Here is an 18,690-nt window from a genome sequence, read left to right as displayed (position 1 = left end):
TTAGACAGACTACAAGAAACAGAGGATAATAATGTATGGTATTTGGCATCAATGCCAGAAGGTGCTAAAAGAACATGAAAATCGCCAGACTAACATAGTCATCCAGGGAGCTCGAGGACCGAGGACGGCAAGATTGTCCAAGAAGAGGCCAGTTGTGAAAGGAAATCTATGTACGTCACGATAATATGACCTTAAACCTCCCGCACGCTTGGCGAAGAGGCAGCACCGGAGTCTTGTGAGTTCCGACCCCGAAGACTGAGGTTTCCGATGCGCTGGACTAAGTTGCTGCCCACAGCATCAACCGCACCCTTGGGCGCAAGCAAGGTCGGGCCTTGAGCGGCAGCTTCTTGGACTCTGAAGAGTTTAATAGCTGTACCGTTCCAGACACCAACAGTTCCCGGCGTCGCACCAGAAGCGGAACCGACTACCATCTCGCTGGAGAAGATGAAACCCCACAGCAGCGATTCGTACCAGCCCATGGAAAGTGCAGACCACTCGAAGGATTGCACGCGAACCGGGGTGGGCTCGGAGATTATACTTTTAACCTCGGGCTCGTCAGCAAATGAAGGGAGATTGTGGACTAGTGTTCGGGCCTCCGGGCTGGCAGCGCTCGCAAGCGCTGCACCAGGTATATGAGGTGCAATTGCTGAGATGATGGTGAGAGTTGTGTGCAAAGGAAGCTCGGGCAACCATGACTCGAGCTGGGAAATATTGTTAGTAGCGAACATTTAGTGGAAAGGTGATTTGGTCTGCAACGAAACTTACCCATGGGACGGTTGGAGTGAAGCCACTAGCAGAGGGGGTGAATAAAGCAGACATGCTCGTCTGACTGGTCATGCTGTTTTGTCGGGAGAAAGGTGGATGTCCAGCGGGTTTCTTTCCCCGCGCCTTTTCGGACATTGCTCGCACCTGCTGCACTCCGTTCTCGTCCATGGTGGATGTCGTGGAGGGCCTCCGTGAGGTTTGAGCTGAGAATGATGACTGAGATGGCGTCTGTGCTCCCTCTTCCTCACGTTCATCATCGGAGTCGTCATCGCCAATTGCAAATGGACTGTTCTCTTCGGGGATTCGAGTCAATGGTGACCGGGCACCCGAAGGAGTGTGCAGATCATCCTCTGACTGTGAAAGTGTAGGGCTGGTGGCGACATCTGAAGAACTGCCAGCTTTCCTCCTTTCATTCTGCCGTTCGATCTCTTGCTGACCACTCTCGAGAGTGAAGGCCCGCACAGCTTCAAAGCGTTGCCTATATTTCAGTATCGAGTAGACGAGATATGGGTTGTCTATATGAAGTCAGAAACGGCTGGGCGGAAAGTGAAGATCCGGGTAGGGAGTTTACCAGTGAACTTGTGCTCGAGCATGATGTTGATGAAGTCAAGCAATGATGCAAGAAGAGTATGGTTGGATTCATTCGCCAACAAGAAACTGGGCGAAGACATAGAAGTAAAAAGTTGGATCACCTTCGAGCAGGCACTTGGAGAAATGCGCTCGATATAGGGAGCAATGTTGTTGAGGATGATCAAAAGCGCAGGATACACAGTGTCGAGATTCCCCTTGCTAGTTGTCATCAACGTGTGAATTGACTGCGGTGGTTAGTATGGAATTATGCCCTCAGATGGGGGCAAAAGACAAACCGTGATCAAATAGTCGCCATAAGACCCACGGAACTTGGGTAGCCGAATCGATTGTGGTAAGGTCTCTTGAGCTTCGAAGCTGTTGTTTAGGCTCTTGGCAAATGTTGGCTCCGCACTCATTGTCTGAAGGATGAAAACGCACATCCGGACGACTCCTTGTTTGGAAGCATCCATTCTATACTCCATTGCATAGAAGATACATAGCACAAGGAAGTCGTGAGAGCGATTAGAGTCGATGATAAATGACCGGAACCTTTTGTTGCATTGCAAGGTCTCCCAGAAAAGGACCAACATCTCAGGGGCCCATTTCACCGATCTTTGACTCCCAGGGAGATAAGAAGCAGTAGCTTGCATCTGGTTTGTCAATTAGCCGAATATCTTAATATATCATTTAGCAGACAATAATTACCGGCTGATTCAGGATTCTCGTCATCCCATCCACCAGGAATTGGAAGTCTTGAGGTCTGTGTAGCCTGCCAAAGTAGTGGCGATAATAATTCTTCGGTGGAGACCCACGACCGTCTTCTGGAATGGGATACATCAAGAGGACAAGGAGAAGTTGCACGCAATAGATCACCAATATCTGCTTGGGATCTTTCCAAACAACATGGTCGTATGGGACTCTCCAAGACGCAGGGTTATACTTCATTGCCTGCTTTGAATTAGCATGGCTCCCACCGCCTAGTAAGTATAACGTACTGTATTGAGAAGAGAACAAAGGAGAGTCAAGACAGCCTGCTTATCTTGACACGTCGTGATGTAAGTAATTGCCTTGACGCCTTGGACGGGCAATGTATCTATACCAGTCAGTAATTGTTGGAATACCTTCATAGGACTCGAGACTCACTAGACGGCAAATACATGGCCTTTCCAGTCAGAGTAAGCATAAGCCGTAGAATCTCGCATCGGTTGCTCTCGAATGTTTTGTTGGACCCCATAGCTGTGTTGCAGCCAACACCACTCTGCCAAATTGAAAAAGAGACCTTGCTCTTCACTGTTGGAAGTCGAGGGATTGTGAAGTCGGCAAAGAAGAGCAAGTCCACCAGTGTATCTATCAACTCCTCGGCAAGAGGCTTCACATCTTCGTAATCCTCTGCGCGCGGTGACGTTGCCTCTTGGTTATCCTCCGGCTGTGCTTCATCAAAGAGGACCTCCCCAGCAATTTGGGACTGCCTGGTTCTTCTCTTTCGACGTGCCCAGAAGAAATTATCCTCCCATTGCTCCAGATGTTCCGCCTCGTAAACATATGGAAGGAGGCGGGTGAGGATCCGAATGCAATTGAGGACATCACGCTCGGGGGCCAGATCGGGGTCGGGAAACGAGGGATGGTTTTTCAATACCGTTAGTCGCGACGTGACTGCGAGTAGGAGTGTTTGGAAGTTGTGCAAGGCATGATCTCGCGTGCGTCGTATGTCGGCCGGTGTGAAAAGGCTAAAGACATCTTCGGTTGATTCAGGAAGCTCCCAGAACTGCCAGCATGGTTAGATTCCGAGTCTATTGGACAAATAGTCATTTTGTATCGGAACGTACTCTGGTCCAGTACGGGTCGTCTGCGGGGATCTCCTGTTCCTCCGAGAGGCGGAAGATGCCCTGTTTGAAGACAAGCTTGGACTCCGAAGCTCCCATAGCGGAAGGAAGCTGGTAATCACGCCGTTGTGGGCTTCATGCAGATTTCCACAGCAAACGTCAATGTGTTGGTGAGGTGAGGGCGCTTTCTGCCTGATTATTTGCTGAGTGCTAGAAGTGGTTGGTGGTCCTAATTGTCCGGGCGCGGGATCTTGGCTTGAACACGGGGTATGGCAGATCGGCCGATTGCCACCAGTACGACTTACAGGGACTACTCCGTATACATGTGAGATGAGATCGAATGGTAGCTAGTCTTGTATATATCCCTTGTCTAACTTTTTACTATTTAGTCGCATGCATCAAAAGACACTTTTAGCATCCATACCTACTACGTAGGTCGGAAAAGATATCCAGGAGCGCTCCAATTTTTATAAACACAAATATGTGTAATGAGACCAGCGTCTAACAATAAACCTTGAATTGGTATCCCTGTAATACATTGTGAATGGGTGAACCGCTATGACATTAAACACCAAAACCATGAATGACCCAAGCGCCTGCTCGCGAGACTGCAGAATGCTGCAAAAGAATTCAGGGAGCTCCTCCACTGGCAGAAAGCCGCCGGCTCCTCTCATATAGCCACTTGTTCTTGACTCCTAGGCTTCCACGTTTTCCCACAAGCGGAGAAGGCGTACTTGGGGCCATGCTCATGGTTGACTCCCCAAAGGAGTTACTTCGAGCCAGAGGGGATGCGGATCCAAAGCTCTGGCGCTGAACAGACTCCCTGCCCCCGTTTGACATTGCTTTGTAAAGCAAAGGACTGGAGGCAGGCGAGAAGGGTGTGCTGATAGAAGAGCGTCGCTCAGAAAAGCTTGCATTTGCGGACATGGGGGAGGGCTGTCTGCTTGCAGGACTGGCCTTGCGTGATGTGGATAGCCGATATCTGGGCGGGGTAACGAATGTTGTCCCAGGAGTTGCTGGTGGTGTGACAGCAGGATCCAAGCCAAGGAGTGAGCGTTGGGTGGGGGTAAGGGGAATGTCGGAGAGGTCGTCCTTAGGCCGGAAGAGGGGATAGAGCGCCACTAGAATGTTGAAAACAAGGAAGAGCTGGAGAATGAATAACGGAACTTCTTGATACATATGGTTGGTATCAAAAAATTGGCGTGAGCTTAAATGGGGCGGTTAGCACGCGACGCGACGCACCCGAGTTCTTATCGCACTCACTAGGTTTTGAGAGTAGATCCAAACGACCAGCTCATTATCAAAGCTGCACCGTTCCAAACCAGCTTCTTCACATTTTTCTGATCAAATGTAGCTGCATTTTGGCGCCGGACGATCTCATCCAGCTGAGGGTGTCGCCATTTCCCAGGGGTCAGGGTACCCTCTGGGGTGGGAGGAGCCAGCGGAGGAGTCGCTTTCGGGGTGGAAGGAAGAGATTGAGTCGCCATTGCTAAAGCGGTGAAGATGTTGTCGAGAATGGATGTTGAGATGGAATTGACTCGAGACTGCAATCGTGAAGTCAGCCACCGATTTGTATATGAGCGCTCAGGCTGTTATTTTTTTTCCCGAGATCTTTTTGACAACAGGGAATGGACTTACTGGTATTATGACTTGTTCAGTACTTACCTGGAGGAAACAAACACAAGGAGCTGTAAGTTAGTAAATGCACATAGCTACCTAGGTATGAACAACTGTTCTTTCTGGAATTCGTTAGTATTGTTGTTGGCTATACGTTGACGATCCTCAAGTGGCTGCGCTCGAGGAAGGGGCTGCGCGGGCATAAGTTGACCCGGCCAAGCTGACACACCCCTTATCGCCGTGCCCCCTCAACGTCATAGTCGCTGATTGTTGACACTTCTTCATCCCCAGATTGACCAACTAAAATGGCTGCCGATACTTCACTTGTGGAGAAGCTTGATGCTTTGGTGGCTGATGTTCTTGCCGACTGGAATATCTACACTACCGTTGTCGCCGGGGTTGTCCTCGCTTTTGCGGTTTACTCTGTCATTTCGTCTCGGGATCCAGATATCCATCCGTTCCTGCTCGCTCGCCAATCGACAGCAGCCCCAATCCGCCAGCAGGGTGAGTCTGCTACTTACAGATGCTTGGAAACCCCACATGGCTTGCCTCTCCGCTTCGGACTGAACGTCAAGGACCCGGGCGCCCCGAAATGGACTGGCGGTCGAAGAGGAGACCTGCGCGATATTTGGAAGACCGCTGTGCGTGGAGCTCTGAATGAGGATGGTACTCTTTCGGGCAAGCAAGGCAAAATCTACACTGTCCTAGGTCGAAAGGCCATCGAGCACTCTTTCGGCCAGGTGACACAGGAAATCAATGTCATTGGCCATCATCTCCAAAACGCTGGCGCGAAGACGGTGGCTGTTTGCCTTACAGACTCAATCGAGCTTTTAGCTACAATCTTTGGTAAGTTCCTTATCATTCCATGTGTGAGTCTCGATGTCTAACCTTGCGCAATCTAGCTGGCGCTTTTTATGGGTATAAAACAGTCATTGTGCCACACAACCTTCCAGCAGAGACATTATCAGCCCATCTTCAAAAGGCAAAAGCGGATGTTCTTATTGCTGAAGCCGGATCTCTCGACCTGCCTCTCATCGTCAAGGGTAACACTCAATTGTCGCTCGTCCTTTGGGTCGCCAAGTATGGCAATAGACACATGGATTGGAACGCACTTCCCGAGAATGTCAAGGATAGTTTGAAGGTTGCAGTTTGGCACGAACTGGTCGAGGAGTTCAAGGAACTCGCCAGCTATGATGTGCCCGAGTACGACCCGAAGACAGAAGCCCCTGCTGTCAACACCGTTTGGCCGTCTTCCTCACAATCCGGCCAATTTATTGATTTCCAGCCAGAGGTAAGGGTGACCCAACTCTTGCGATGTTACTTTGACTAACATCCAACTAGAACTTGGTGTCTGCCATTGGAGCCATAACCTCCACTATCCCTCGCACCCAGCGCTTCAACCCAACCGATATTGTTCTTTCTATTGACTCCCTTTCTCGGTCCTACCCGCTCTGCACAACTATGGCTGCACTGTTTGCTAACTCGTCTATCGCCCTTAACTCTGTCGCTGGAGAGAATGTTGATTTTGCCCTGGCCACGGCTGGTGTGTCTCCCACAGTCATTGTTGCCTCGTCGCAGACTATGGCCGAATACCACGACAATATTATGCGCCCGCACACTGGTATCATTTCCTCTCTTGGACGCTGGCTTCAGGCACGGACTTTGGATGCAGGAAACATGCCGACGCGCAATTTTTTCAGCCAATTGGCTCGTTTCAGTCCGACTTCTGAGCTTTCGCTAGATGAATTGCGCCTGCTTTGCATTTCCCACCGAATTGATGGCAACCCTGCCGCCCATCTTACCTCCGAGCAATTGACCGAGCTTAGAATCTTCACTGGGGCTCGGGTTGTGTATGCCCTGACTGGTCCTGGTGTTGCTGGTGCAATTGCCCAAACAAATGCCTTTGACTACAGATGCCTCACCGGCCCTAGCCACTTTGGCGCTCCGCTGAGTAGCACTGAGATCACTCTGATCAATGTCCCCGAAGATTCTCCTGATGGGACGGAAGAGGGACAGGTATGTCAGGCTCAATTCCACCGCCCTCATATATAACTAACATTAACTTTCTTAGCTCACCGTCTCTGGCCCTGCTGTTGTTGGCGGCACCACCACTCTTACCGGCCGAGTCCGCATCAGCAAGGACAATACCTTGGAGTTGTGTCCCTGAGCGTGTCGATCACGAAGTGACCATTTGAAATAGCATTTCTTTTCTTTAAGAGCGTACTTGAAACTTGAACTGCCAGGACGTTTGGTATGTAACTGACCGAACTATTGCGTTGCGTGTATGTGAATAGCACCTAGCGGGGTCAGATGTGGCATGAAATAAAAGATCTATTCTCTGAAATACATGGCCAGCTCAAGAATATCTGGGAAGTACAGTAATATACATGCCGATGTGGCTCAATCAACACCAAAAGGAATCATAATAAAGCTCAAGCGTTTTCCTCAGCCTTTTGTTCGGGCTTTGGCCTGAGCAATTTCTTAGCCACCTTGTCCCCAAGCACATTGGCGTTCTTGACCTTCTGCAACTGCGAGATCAAGACATCTCTAAGCTCGTTACAGCGAGTCTTGAAACTCCCAGTGTCTTGTGCTGCCTTGGGCAACCCAACGGCCAAACGCATGCCGTTGTAGATGGCAAGGTTCTCCTCGAGTCTCTCAATAGTCTCAAAGCTAGTAGCCGCATCGTCCTTGAAATTTCCTCGTGACCAGGCTGCGTCAAGCTTCTGAGCGTAGCCACGGACCAAGTCAATGTCGGCCTCATTCATTTGCGCACATACAGCACTGAGTTCCAAAAGCGTGCCAATAACAAAAGGTTGGTGTTTGGGGTCATCCTGGATGTCCTCAACGGAGTGCTCGGGAGCATCCATCAGGCTAGCTGCCTCCCTGGCCAATCTCAGAGCCTTGACAGCGGGGTTCCCCGCGGAATTGGGTTTCGCGGCTGTCCTGTGAAGCTCGAAGAACAGACGGCGAGCGATGTTCTTGTTGCCGAGGCTCAGGCCGGTGCGTTGGGACTGTCTGGCGCACTCGATAATGGTTGAAAGCTTGCCGGCGTCGCTGGTTTTGCGAATGATGTACTCCCACCGGTCGCTGTTGATGGCGTAGTTTGACATCCGGAGTGCACTGAGGTACGGGAAAAGGTTGCTGAAGTTCTTGGCCGCGACCATCATCTTGAGAACCTCGAGCGCGTCTTTCTTCGATGGCAGATCGTGGCGCGTCTTGGGTGTTAGGGTGAACTCTTCGGTCTCGCTGATCTTCACGGTAATGGGCTCATTTTGCAATTGTGTGGCGTATTTCTCCCTGAACACACTCTTTCTCTGTCGCTTGGGGAGAGCAAGAGGTATGAACAGCTCATTGCGGAAACGCTCCAGAGCTTCGTCTAACTCGGGGGAGGATGTTGAGGTGAAGGTTGGGATTGCTGTTCCGGTCGCCTCCGATGAGAATTTGATACCCATTATGGATAGATTAATGCATACCTGCGTTTGAACCATAGCTGCGGGCTTGCATCGGTCTCAGAATAGACTGGCGCACCGGGCTGGTGGTGCTCTGGCGGAAGAGCCTGCTCATGGCGAATTGCGCCATCATGTGTGATCAGAGGCTATGTATGAAGCGATGCAGGGTATGGGAGTAGTGGCCGATAGACTCTCCCCAAAGCAAAAACAAGAAAACGAGACTGATTGGTATCCTAGGGTTGGACGAGAAAAAAGATTCGCTGTTATCTGCAACCCGAACGGGTAACTGGAGGCTTGGCGGAAATTCTGCCGATCCGGCCAAAACTCGACTCCGACTTTCTTGACTTGACATCCTCATCACAACCATGGCGGCTCTACCAGCAATGCGCCCGCTGGGCTGCTTGAGGTCCTTGGTGAGGGCTTCAGAGCCTATCCAACCCTTTGTCAACCGTCGATTCATTTCGACGGCCTATTCAAAGAGACCCGAACGGGTACCTCTTCCCCCGAACATGCCTGAGCAATTCCTATCCCAAATACCTCTTCGCTTTCGCCCGGATCCTGGTATGTCCTTTCAGTTGAGAAAAACAGACGCGAGATTTACTAATCCTCGCTATCTCATGTAGACCGCGAGCCCCTCAAGATCTACCCTGCTCCGCCATCCGCTCGCAAAGCATGCAAAGATCCCGTCGGAGCGGTTACCGAATCGCAATTGGCAGTCCTCGACCCCACGGGTGAACGCAAGGCCATGTTCGACTACCGACGGAACCCGCGCAGTGTCAAGACCGGCGACATCGTACGAGTTACATTCAAGAACGGCGACCCATTCAACGGAATTGTGATGAGCATCAAGTTACGCGGAATTGAAACGTCGTTCCTCATGCGGAACGAACTCACTCGTGTTGCTGTTGAAATGTCGGTCAAGGTCTTCAGTCCCAACGTGAACAGCGTGGAGATTGTCCAGCGATCGGAGAAGAAGCGCAGAAGGGCGAGATTGTACTTCTTGAGAGACAAGAAGCACGACCGCCGCAGCGTGGAGAACATTGTTGCCAGCTATGTTCGCCAGAAGAAGGCTTTCTTGGGTGGCGGCAACCGTCGGCGGTGATTGAGTTAGAGGGCGTCTGGAGTGACCCTCATTTGCATACGTGTGGCTGTATTACTACCTATCATTTTGTACTTCATCTGTGTTTATAAACTGCGATATCAAATACAATTTTGAGCTGTTCTATTCTAGCGCCCATGCCATCTTGTACCATGTTTCTGTAGCCAAGGTAGGAAGGTCTCACCTGGTAGAGGGAATCAAGTATATACCTAGGTACGTATCGGATAACGCCCGCAAGCATATAGACATTTTTAACGGAAGGCAAGCGCTCTATAAATAGGAACAGTCTCAGTACCAAAGCAAGTCTATTCCTAACGATATAATGCTCCTACGACCGCTATATCTGTTCAGAAAGATTAAGGCACCGACTTTGACTAGTTATATAGTGAAATGTCGGCTAGATTATCGGCCCGAGCTGACCGAACCTGAGCCTACCTAGGTACTCCCCTTGCCAGTCCAGCCACCTTATGGCCCCCGACTTGCACCCCCCAGCTTAACATTTGCTGGAACCACTAACCATCAAGTCAAACAAACCGGTACATGTACTGATACTCTCATGTCTTCTGTTTGTTTCTGGGGTGACAAACAGCGGCAAGTTCCGAGCCGGGACGTCAACCACAACCTCATCCCATCGACCCGTCAACAGTATTTACAAAGACCAGATAGATGAGTCGATTTAGTTGAATTAATTAGTGGCGTTTTGGTTGAGCTAATGATTAATACATTTCAAAGTGTCAAGGAATGGCCTGCATGGTACCTAGGTAGTGTTTGACCTAGCTTGGGAAGCGACTGCGAGGAGAGTTTCCCCGCGTTGAGGCTGGGGTGACTTTGCGGGGTACCCCTGTTGTGGGGTGCATGCGTCAAGTATAGGGTCATCTATATGGCCATCTAGAGTCAATTGCCGCACAGACATGGTCCTATGCCCACTTGTACTATCCAATCATTACTTAAGGGAACTAATTCTGTTGAAGTGCGGATATCTTTTACATCTCAATCCCACGGTAAATGGTAGGTTTGGTCCGCGGCAAGATGGAAGCCGTCGCCGTGAGCGTAAGTCTCTCTTCTTACCAAAAAACCATATTTGACTACAGGACTAACTTTTTGATGAGCTCTTGGCACTGTCTGAGGGATGCGGAGGGTTTGTCATATAATACTGTCTGTCCGCTCAACTTTCTGTGGAAGTTAAGAAGGTTCAAGGCAGCTCTACAACATCTACCTCAACAATACTAGCATAATGACTGAACTCTCGACACCCAAGGCCATATCTGATCATATTGACTATGTCAACGAGGTGGACCCCTCGATCATCCAGGCCTCTTTTGACACCTTGCGAGGTCTAAACAGAGAGGACCTAGATGCATTAGAGAAGGGCTTGTTGCGTAAGATTGATTGGCGTATGATGCCCACCATCACCGTCATGTTTCTCATGAGGTAGGTTTATGCTGTTGCAAGGAAGCCAAATTTCGCACTGACTTGATTCAGCTACCTCGACCGCATCAACGTATCCAATGCAAGGCTGGCCGGCCTGCAGGAGGACCTTGAGATGTCGGACACCGTGTGGAATACAGGCATATCGATGTTTTATGTTGGTTATCTCATCGGCCAGCTTCCTGGGAACCTATGGCTGGCCAAATCTAACCCTCGGACTGGGCTTTCCTTCATGATGTTGGCATGGAGCATCTGCACGATATGTATGCCCGCCATGAAAAGGTAAAACTGCTTAGGTTAAACTCACCGGAAACTTGAGCTGACGATCTCCAGTGGGGTGGGATTCTGCGTCTGCCGGTTCTTTGTGGGGTTGACCGAGGCCCCCTTTTTCCCTGGAATCGCTCTCCGTAAGATATTCTCATTCTCTAATATACCCCTACTTACTATTGGCAGTGACTTCCTCCTGGTACAATAAGAAAGAAAGCCCCACGCGAATGGCCATCTGGCATGCAGGCAATACCATCTCCAATGTCATCTCAGGTTTCCTCGCCGCAGGAATTCTCTACAATATGGACGGACTCCTTCAGCTGCACGCCTGGCAATGGTTCTTCCTTATCGAGGGAGCAGCCTCCATTCTGGTTGCCATTGTTGCCTTCTTTCTTCTCCCTAATTGGCCCCATAATACCAAGTGGCTCACCGAGCAAGAGAGGGAGATGGCTCAGTATCGAATCATGGTTTCCAATGGTGGGCACGAAGAGACTCAGGGAGGCACGTGGGATGGAGTCAAAGCCGCCGTTAAAGAGCCCTTCACGTGGTTATTTTGCGGTCTTCACTTCTCTCTCGTGAACGCCCAAAGCTTCAAGGACTTTTTCCCCTCGGTATGACTGTTCCACTTTAAGATGCAGTGGATTGCTAAGCGCTAATCCAATGTGACACAGATTCTTGCAACGTTCGGATTCTCTGAGCTGACCACTTACCTGGTCCAGGCCCCTCCATATATCATCGCGTACCTATCAGCTCTCGCAATTGCGTACTCGTCTGGCAAGTACCAAGAATCGTGCTATCACATTATCGTGCCCATTGTCCTGGGTGCAGGGGGAGCGGCGATGCTTATATCGACCCTCAATGAGGGTGCGCGCTATTTTGGCATGATCCTCTTAATTAGTGGGACTTATTCGGGCCTCAATCTTCAGCTTTCGTGGGAGACAACGCTTGTGCCCTCTCCACGGAGCAAAAAAGCGGCGTTGATTGCCATTGCTAATTGTCTCAGCCAAACCAGTCATTGGTTCAGCCCGTATTTCTTTCCCACATCACAGGAGCCGTTCTATCGCATGGGAGGTGGTTTGATTCTATTCGGGTGTATATGCACTGTGGTGTTGTGTTGGGCAATCAAATATCGGGCTAAGGTCCTGAATCGAAGATTAGATGCCACAGAGGGATGGTCCAGAGATTGCGGAGTCGAACGGGGCTGGCGGTACATGTATTAGACGGGCGTGCTAGAAGAAACACAAGCTGCAATCTTGCGTATCAAGGGTGAAACAGTTATATTCGTATTGAAATATATCATCTTGATCCTGTTTTCGGGGATTAGATTTAGCAACACCAATGAAATACGCCTCACCCAACGCAAAACATGTCAATTAATAAGACCTTCCTTCTTCAATCATCCAACATGCCACCAGTCTACCTCTAGAGCAAGAGGGGGAAATCTAATTGATTACATATAGGAGAACTAAAGGTGCATCACTTTGTCAATTTAGCAGTGAATACGCCACACCGTGGAGAAGAGGTGATCAAGTACGAAGGGTGGCATACTGGTTACTAGTTAACTACATAGTTAGTTAGTATACTGTTAGGGGTTTTAGATGCGAAGTTTCCTACCGGCAGCAACTATGCGGTCCTAGGCTTTTCGATGTACTAGGGTTTGAATATTGTAGGAAAAACTACAGCCAATTTTACCACTAGACCATAACAAAAACCTCGGTTCCTATTTAGGGCCTTTGGGGGCCATATCGAAGCTTGAGAAACCTTAATGAAACATGATCGTACATAGACACGAGAATTGTTAAGGCGTATCAACTGGTCTGATTGAGGTTATAGGTAACCAAGCTGAGCGAATAAGTCAAATTCGGTCTGGGGGACATCCATACTTTTCCTTTTTTTTTGTGAAATCGTACTACGGTCAATTTACATCAAAATGTCTCCGTGTCCCGCTTAATATCCAAATATCCGGGGAAATGTTTCCTCAGAAAAAGCTGCCACGGCACTGATAACGCTTTGGATATTTGCCGCCATGGAGTCTTCGTCCCACGGGATATCACCTCCCGCGGAGCGGAGATCCACCCAACTCGTAGTTTGTGAGCAAATGCCGACAGTGGAAACTTGTAGTTTGAAACTGACTTGAAATATTACATATAATCATGGTCGAGGCCTTGAGCTTTGCGTCATGAATCATCAATGCGAGCCACCTTGTGCTCAAGAATTATCATGTCTACAGCAGCAACAGTATCGATCGCGGAAACTTGCGCGGTTTCCAATCACTTTCCCTTGAGACAATATGCTCCATATCCGACAAGAAGGTCATTGCCCGCAGTCTGGATGCGCTCAGGAACATCAAAGGGGCTTTTCATCCATCGAAGAGATTTGCCCGAGCGCATCGAACAGTGGGGGCCTATTCTATTATCAGCAATGGGATCATCCAATGCTGGTGGCCGACAGCTCGATGGGATTGGAGGCGCCACTTCAACTACTTCGAAAGTAGCAGTCGTTGCGAAGTCAGCTCGACCGGGCATCGATGTGGACTATACGTTTGTCCAGGTTGCCCCTGATCAAGCAAAAGTCGATATGACTGGAAACTGTGGGAATATAGCATCTGGAGTGGGTCCTTTTTCATTGGACGAAGGTCTTTTGAGGGTGGAGGCAGGTCAAAGCGAGGTGAGGAAGGTGCTAGATATTCATGTTTATCTCAGAGTTGACTGGACATCAGATCGACGTCAGGATTTTCAACACAAACACTCAGCAAACGATCTCGGAAACCATCCAGCTGTCGCCGGAGGGCAGGCATAGAGACGATGGAGATTGCAGCATTCCCGGTGTTGAGGGCACATCAAGTCCCATCAAGGTCGCATTTCTCGATCCTGAGGGTAGTATGACCGGGAAGATGCTTCCAAGCGGTGCAACACAGGAGACTTTCACTGTTCATTCAAAGACACTGGGGACCATCCAATTGCGAGTCAGTCTCGTTGATGCTGGCAACCCATTTGTACTAGTCGATTCTAGGTCGTTGAGGGTGAAGGGCTACCCAACGTGGCCAGCTGCAGCGGACCCTGATTTCATGTTGCTTGCTGAAGACATTCGGCGAGAAGGTGCGGTGCGATTTGGATTGGCCTCGGACGTGAAAAGTGCGAGCGTGGTTCGAGGCACACCGAAGATTGCATTTTTATCCCCGCCTACAGATATAAGTTCAGACATAGATGTGCTTGCCTTTACAATGGGAAAGCCGCATCCGAGTATCCAGATTACGGGTGCCGTATGCATCGGGGCAGCGGCGGCAATTCATGGAACTGTTGCGTGGCAGTTGGCCCACGGATCGACAACCAATAATTTCCCCAAGCATGGGTTGGAAATTGACGGGCAAAGGATTGCGAGTCCTTCCCCAGTACGAATTCGACACCCAGCTGGTGTTACGCAGACTGAAACAACCTTGGGTGTAAATGGTAAAGGGGATATTCATGTGAGGCAGGTGGGAGTGCTAAGGACCGCACGTCGTTTATTCGAGGGAAATGTGTTCTACAAGATATGAGCTTATAAATTATCACCAATCGTTTAGCCCCAAGGCAGAGCAGTGGCTCAGTAGGCCGCTCCCATGCCGCGCACTCACCTTCTGTCCATACTCCAAGGAAGAAACACAATCCCTAGCTTAAGACAGTAAAGGTGAGGCAAGAAACTCTTGCAGTCTATTATCGAAGCTTGGAAAAACTGCATGTGATCATAGGGTTCTTTCTCATACTGGTCGGTTGAGCAAGTTGAGAGTGCCTAGATTTTGAATATGGATAGCAAGTTGCAAAGTTTCCCTCTCTTCTTTTGATTGGAGGGAGTTGCTTTCTATAGCAAGTAATAAAAACCAATTCAATTCCGAGCACTAGAACGAATCAAAAACCTGGCAATTACCATGCCCTAGTGATATAGCAGACTGTCCTGTATAGATCCATTGAAGCCAAACAGCATATCATCATCGATCTGTTCATCTACATATGAACCGTAACCGGGGACAATGCTTGGGGCAATACCACTGACCACACCTAGATGATCTGCGGGGATATCGGAGGGGGCATTGTAAGCCCGCTCAAGAGAGATATGCCCTTCATTTCGCCTTGTATCTTGTCGAATAAAGCTTTGAATAACCATATCTATGTCCAATTCAGAAGTTTCCGTCTCCGGAGGTGTCATTTGAGCAGGCAAAGCGGATGTTCCAAGAGATTCAGGGTCAAGATGAGACTGGTTTCGAAGATCTGCTATTTGTTCGTTTGCATCATCTTGCGGTTGGGGATCGCTGGGTGGGCGATCTTGGCTACCGATATCTACTCCCATCCGGTCCATCAAATGCATTATCACATTTTTGGCACGCCGGACAGCCCAGTTGGTTTCTTGGTTCTCTTGGAAGACATCAAGGCACGTCCAGAGATTTGAGTGGGCTCTACTGCCACCTCCTCGCTGGGCAGCGACTCGAACATGGATAGTTGCGGCAACGTATGTCGCATATGAGATCAGATAGGGCGCACGTCTGATGGAGAATGCTTTATCGTAGGCTTGTAGGATATTTATTATGCGAGATGCAGCCGCTGTGCATATGGCAAAAGAGCTGATCGCAACTGACTGATCAGTTGTATGGAGATGACCTTCAGCAACGAAGGGTCGGTGGAGAAGAATGAGCAGGACGTTATAGAGTGCCAAGAGAGAGAGGACATGGGGTGGCGGTGTGACTTCTTTTGCAGCATTTGCAAAGCGTAAATAATCCGGCAGAGCCTCATACCACCCATTCAACTCAATATCCAGAGCTTTCAAAGTAGTGAGCAGGTCCTGGGGCGAGCGATTTGAGCTCCTCTCTGAGTAAACCTTGTTCAGAATACCGTTCAAGATCAACGACAGTTTGCAAAGTTCAGTAAAGGTTGAGACACTGTATGCGGGCGATCCTGGGTATGACTGCATATCCGTATATGCGAACGGTTGCCAATGCTCTAGTTCTTCATAATGATCCAAAAACGCCAACGAGACCTGAGTGTCAAAGTCCTGTAAACTTGCTGGACGTCCCTGGTAGAGCGATTGGATTTTGTCGACAACAAAAGCACCCCAGAACACTCGACGTCGTATCTCTATATCTTCATCCGAGAGACGTCGCATGTTCCTGAGCATGGTAGCATCTACGTGCATCCCAAGGTCGATGATCATCCTAAATGCTGTACCGGCATAGAGCCAGGCGGCACTGCGTTCATCTCCCAATGCAAACAGGGAACTAGTCATTACTAACAATGCTTGAATAGTGGTGATTTCACTTCGATCCAAGGCACCGCCCAGCAATTCTTTGACTCTCTGGCGAAATGTCCATCCCGCAGTGCGGACATCGTCGGGATCTCGGCGAACCTCCGGGCGATTACTGAATTTTGACGCACCAAAGTAAATCGCATTCAGGAGGAGCTTAGAAAAGTAAGGACCACCGGTGGCCATATCTCGCATAAAAGCCGGGCGATAGGTAATCAAGAAGGAATGATGCTGGCGGTTCCAGTGGAGGGATAGAAGATGCATTCCAAGTTCAGGATCAACCCCATCGAAGTCCAGTTTACCTTGCCGCAAATTCAATCTTTCTAATTGACCTGCTTGATGTTAGGCCGTGATAATAACTTGTGACAAACGGGAACTCACGCTGATAAGCTGACTCCCCCATCAACTGTTTGCGAATATGCTCTACCGGCACCTGCGGATCCCGTGACCGAGGGTGACTGTGTCTATCAGTCGGTGCATCGTCAAACAATGTGCTTGTAAGCCCATGGTAGCTTGAGTCACCATTTGGCGAGATGAAGATTCGTGATACAGCGGACTGAGATCGGTTGGCACTTGATGAATTCGGAATGTCTGGACGAGGTGGGCTTTGCTGGCGCTGATGGGATGGGCTTGGGGAATTTATTTGTCCCTCCGACGGTGTATTGACACGCCCTAGATGTCGCCGGAGTTGTTCATTTTCCGCTTCCAGGCGTGATAGCCGAGCATTTGTTGGTCTACGGCTGGTCAGTGACGAATAAGTGAAAAGGCAGATGACGTACCTCGGTCTCTCAGGTCCGGGTACGTAGGTACATCCTTGTGAATGTGTCTTGCAGTTGGAACATGGTCTTCCGTTATCGCAACGGAACTATCTGCATTAGATCGCGGCACTAAGAACTTGAGAGTTTACCTACCTTCCTGCGTCGACAGAAGGAGCAGGCCTTTGCGGCCCTCCGCGGCTTAGACGGGGAGTTTTTCTCCATGAACTTTTTTTTTCCCTGGGTTCTTCCGCAAGAGAACGGGAAGAGGGGATGATTATACGTCTTTTCAATTGCCGCGGCAAGTCTCTTTCCGTTGTTCGTCCTCCGCCCTTCTCCGCCCCCACATATCAAAAAGTATAAAGTTGGGGTTGTCAACATTCAACCTCTATTCGTCGCGCTCAACAAGGGTCATATTTGCTGCTTGCTCACATTATGGCCCACATTGCTCAATCAGAAAGGTCTGCACCACAGAAGCTGCAACGGGTAATTGCTTTCATATTACCAAACCATCTTCTGTTAGCTAACCTGCCAGATCCATACCCCACCGTGGGTCTCCCTCGTGGCTGGAGGAATTGCAGGTGGAGTTGAAGCAGCCATAACAGTCAGCCCAACGATACTCCATGTTTGTATAGCGATTAATATTTGGCAGTATCCATTTGAGTACTCGAAAACTCGCGTTCAGCTGTTGGACAACTCCGCCGTTAAGACCCTCAATCCACTACGTCTCATTTTTCAAGTGGCAAAGCAGGAAGGTGTTAGTGCGCTTTACACAGGCTGCTCAACCCTTGTTATCGTCAGTCATCAATCCACATATTTGATCTCAATCTATATTGATTCAATGTACAGGGAACAACGGCGAAAGCTGCTGTGAGATTTGTTTCCTACGATACTATCCGCAATTCCCTTACGGATAATCATGGAGTTCTATCACCTGGTAAAGGAATCCTGGCTGGAATGGTTGCAGGAGCTGTAGAAAGTGTCCTCGCTGTGACACCAACGGAAAGGGTCAAAACTGCATTGTTTGTGTTCTCCGTCATTGATAACTACATCTATCACCGCTAACTAATCTGCGTAGAATCGATGATGCAAAAGGGGCTCGTGAATTTAAATCTAGCCTCCATGCGATAAGGGTATTGGTACAGCGGCACGGTATCACTGAGCTTTACAGAGGTCTTTTGTCCACCGCGATGAAACAATCAGCCACATCAGCAGTCCGCATGGGGACGTACAACATGCTGAAAGAAGCCACTAGATCCAAGGGTATTAAAACGAACGTATTCACGACATTTGGAACCGGCGCCATAGCTGGCGTGGTTACTGTTTACGCTACACAGCCCTTCGACACAATCAAGACACGGGCCCAAGGTGTTCAAGGAGCTAGTATCACTGAAGCTTCGCGGAGCGTGATTCGTGATCACGGTATTCGCGGATTTTGGAAAGGCAGCAGTATGCGACTTGGCCGTCTACTTTTGAGTGGTGGTATTGTGTTCTCCGTCTATGAAGAGGTAGCCGACATGCTGTCGCCGGGTACCCATAAATAAAAGTAGCGGGGTACAAATTCTGTGTAGCTAGATAAATTTAGAACTGCATGTAAGCATCATATAAAAAAGGATTCTGATAATTATGGCGCGCGGTAGGAGGGC

At 49.4% G+C, this 18,690-nt stretch overlaps 8 protein-coding genes across 8 annotated transcripts; 5 read left to right on the top strand and 3 right to left on the bottom strand.

The window, feature by feature from the left end:
• Positions 1–191: 191 nt before the first annotated feature.
• Positions 192–4,978, bottom strand: N7525_004935 (uncharacterized protein; the record flags this gene model as incomplete). The annotated part of the gene is given in 13 exon segments (XM_061213225.1): positions 192–701; positions 766–1,280; positions 1,337–1,580; positions 1,632–1,985; positions 2,041–2,283; positions 2,331–2,428; positions 2,479–3,100; positions 3,162–3,269; positions 3,281–3,408; positions 3,806–4,365; positions 4,422–4,747; positions 4,824–4,846; positions 4,930–4,978. 13 exon segments carry the CDS (start codon positions 4,976–4,978, stop codon positions 192–194), a joined length of 3,780 nt encoding a protein of 1,259 aa, XP_061070246.1.
• A 102-nt stretch (positions 4,979–5,080) lies between these two features.
• N7525_004934 (uncharacterized protein) lies at positions 5,081–6,942 on the top strand (the record flags this gene model as incomplete). Its single annotated transcript, XM_002565317.2, has 4 exons — positions 5,081–5,621; positions 5,678–6,066; positions 6,117–6,791; positions 6,847–6,942. 4 exons carry the CDS (start codon positions 5,081–5,083, stop codon positions 6,940–6,942), a joined length of 1,701 nt encoding a protein of 566 aa, XP_002565363.2.
• Positions 6,943–7,207: 265 nt separating this feature from the next.
• Positions 7,208–8,357, bottom strand: N7525_004933 (uncharacterized protein; the record flags this gene model as incomplete). The annotated part of the gene is made up of 2 exons (XM_002565318.2): positions 7,208–8,190; positions 8,249–8,357. 2 exons carry the CDS (start codon positions 8,355–8,357, stop codon positions 7,208–7,210), a joined length of 1,092 nt encoding a protein of 363 aa, XP_002565364.2.
• Positions 8,358–8,589: 232 nt separating this feature from the next.
• N7525_004932 (mitochondrial 54S ribosomal protein bL19m) lies at positions 8,590–9,326 on the top strand (the record flags this gene model as incomplete). The annotated part of the gene is made up of 2 exons (XM_002565319.2): positions 8,590–8,785; positions 8,848–9,326. The coding sequence occupies 2 exons, from the start codon at positions 8,590–8,592 to the stop codon at positions 9,324–9,326; spliced, it is 675 nt and encodes a 224-aa protein (XP_002565365.1).
• Positions 9,327–10,557: 1,231 nt separating this feature from the next.
• N7525_004931 (uncharacterized protein) lies at positions 10,558–12,238 on the top strand (the record flags this gene model as incomplete). The annotated part of the gene is made up of 5 exons (XM_002565320.1): positions 10,558–10,754; positions 10,806–11,033; positions 11,085–11,158; positions 11,205–11,629; positions 11,690–12,238. 5 exons carry the CDS (start codon positions 10,558–10,560, stop codon positions 12,236–12,238), a joined length of 1,473 nt encoding a protein of 490 aa, XP_002565366.1.
• Positions 12,239–13,238: 1,000 nt separating this feature from the next.
• On the top strand, positions 13,239–14,553 carry N7525_004930 (uncharacterized protein; the record flags this gene model as incomplete). The annotated part of the gene is made up of 2 exons (XM_002565321.2): positions 13,239–13,685; positions 13,738–14,553. 2 exons carry the CDS (start codon positions 13,239–13,241, stop codon positions 14,551–14,553), a joined length of 1,263 nt encoding a protein of 420 aa, XP_002565367.2.
• Positions 14,554–14,927: 374 nt separating this feature from the next.
• N7525_004929 (uncharacterized protein) lies at positions 14,928–17,269 on the bottom strand (the record flags this gene model as incomplete). The annotated part of the gene is made up of 4 exons (XM_002565322.1): positions 14,928–16,621; positions 16,671–17,023; positions 17,069–17,154; positions 17,201–17,269. The coding sequence occupies 4 exons, from the start codon at positions 17,267–17,269 to the stop codon at positions 14,928–14,930; spliced, it is 2,202 nt and encodes a 733-aa protein (XP_002565368.1).
• Positions 17,270–17,479: 210 nt separating this feature from the next.
• N7525_004928 (uncharacterized protein) lies at positions 17,480–18,588 on the top strand (the record flags this gene model as incomplete). Its single annotated transcript, XM_061213224.1, has 4 exons — positions 17,480–17,530; positions 17,568–17,840; positions 17,894–18,066; positions 18,123–18,588. 4 exons carry the CDS (start codon positions 17,480–17,482, stop codon positions 18,586–18,588), a joined length of 963 nt encoding a protein of 320 aa, XP_061070245.1.
• Positions 18,589–18,690: the final 102 nt, after the last annotated feature.

This window comes from Penicillium rubens (assembly GCF_028828025.1).
Source record: "Penicillium rubens strain IBT 27055 chromosome Unknown utg000002l_segment0_segment0, whole genome shotgun sequence".
NCBI lineage: Eukaryota > Fungi > Ascomycota > Eurotiomycetes > Eurotiales > Aspergillaceae > Penicillium > Penicillium rubens.
Note: the sequence above shows the minus strand (reverse complement) of the source record. Positions and strands in the feature narration are given on the sequence as shown.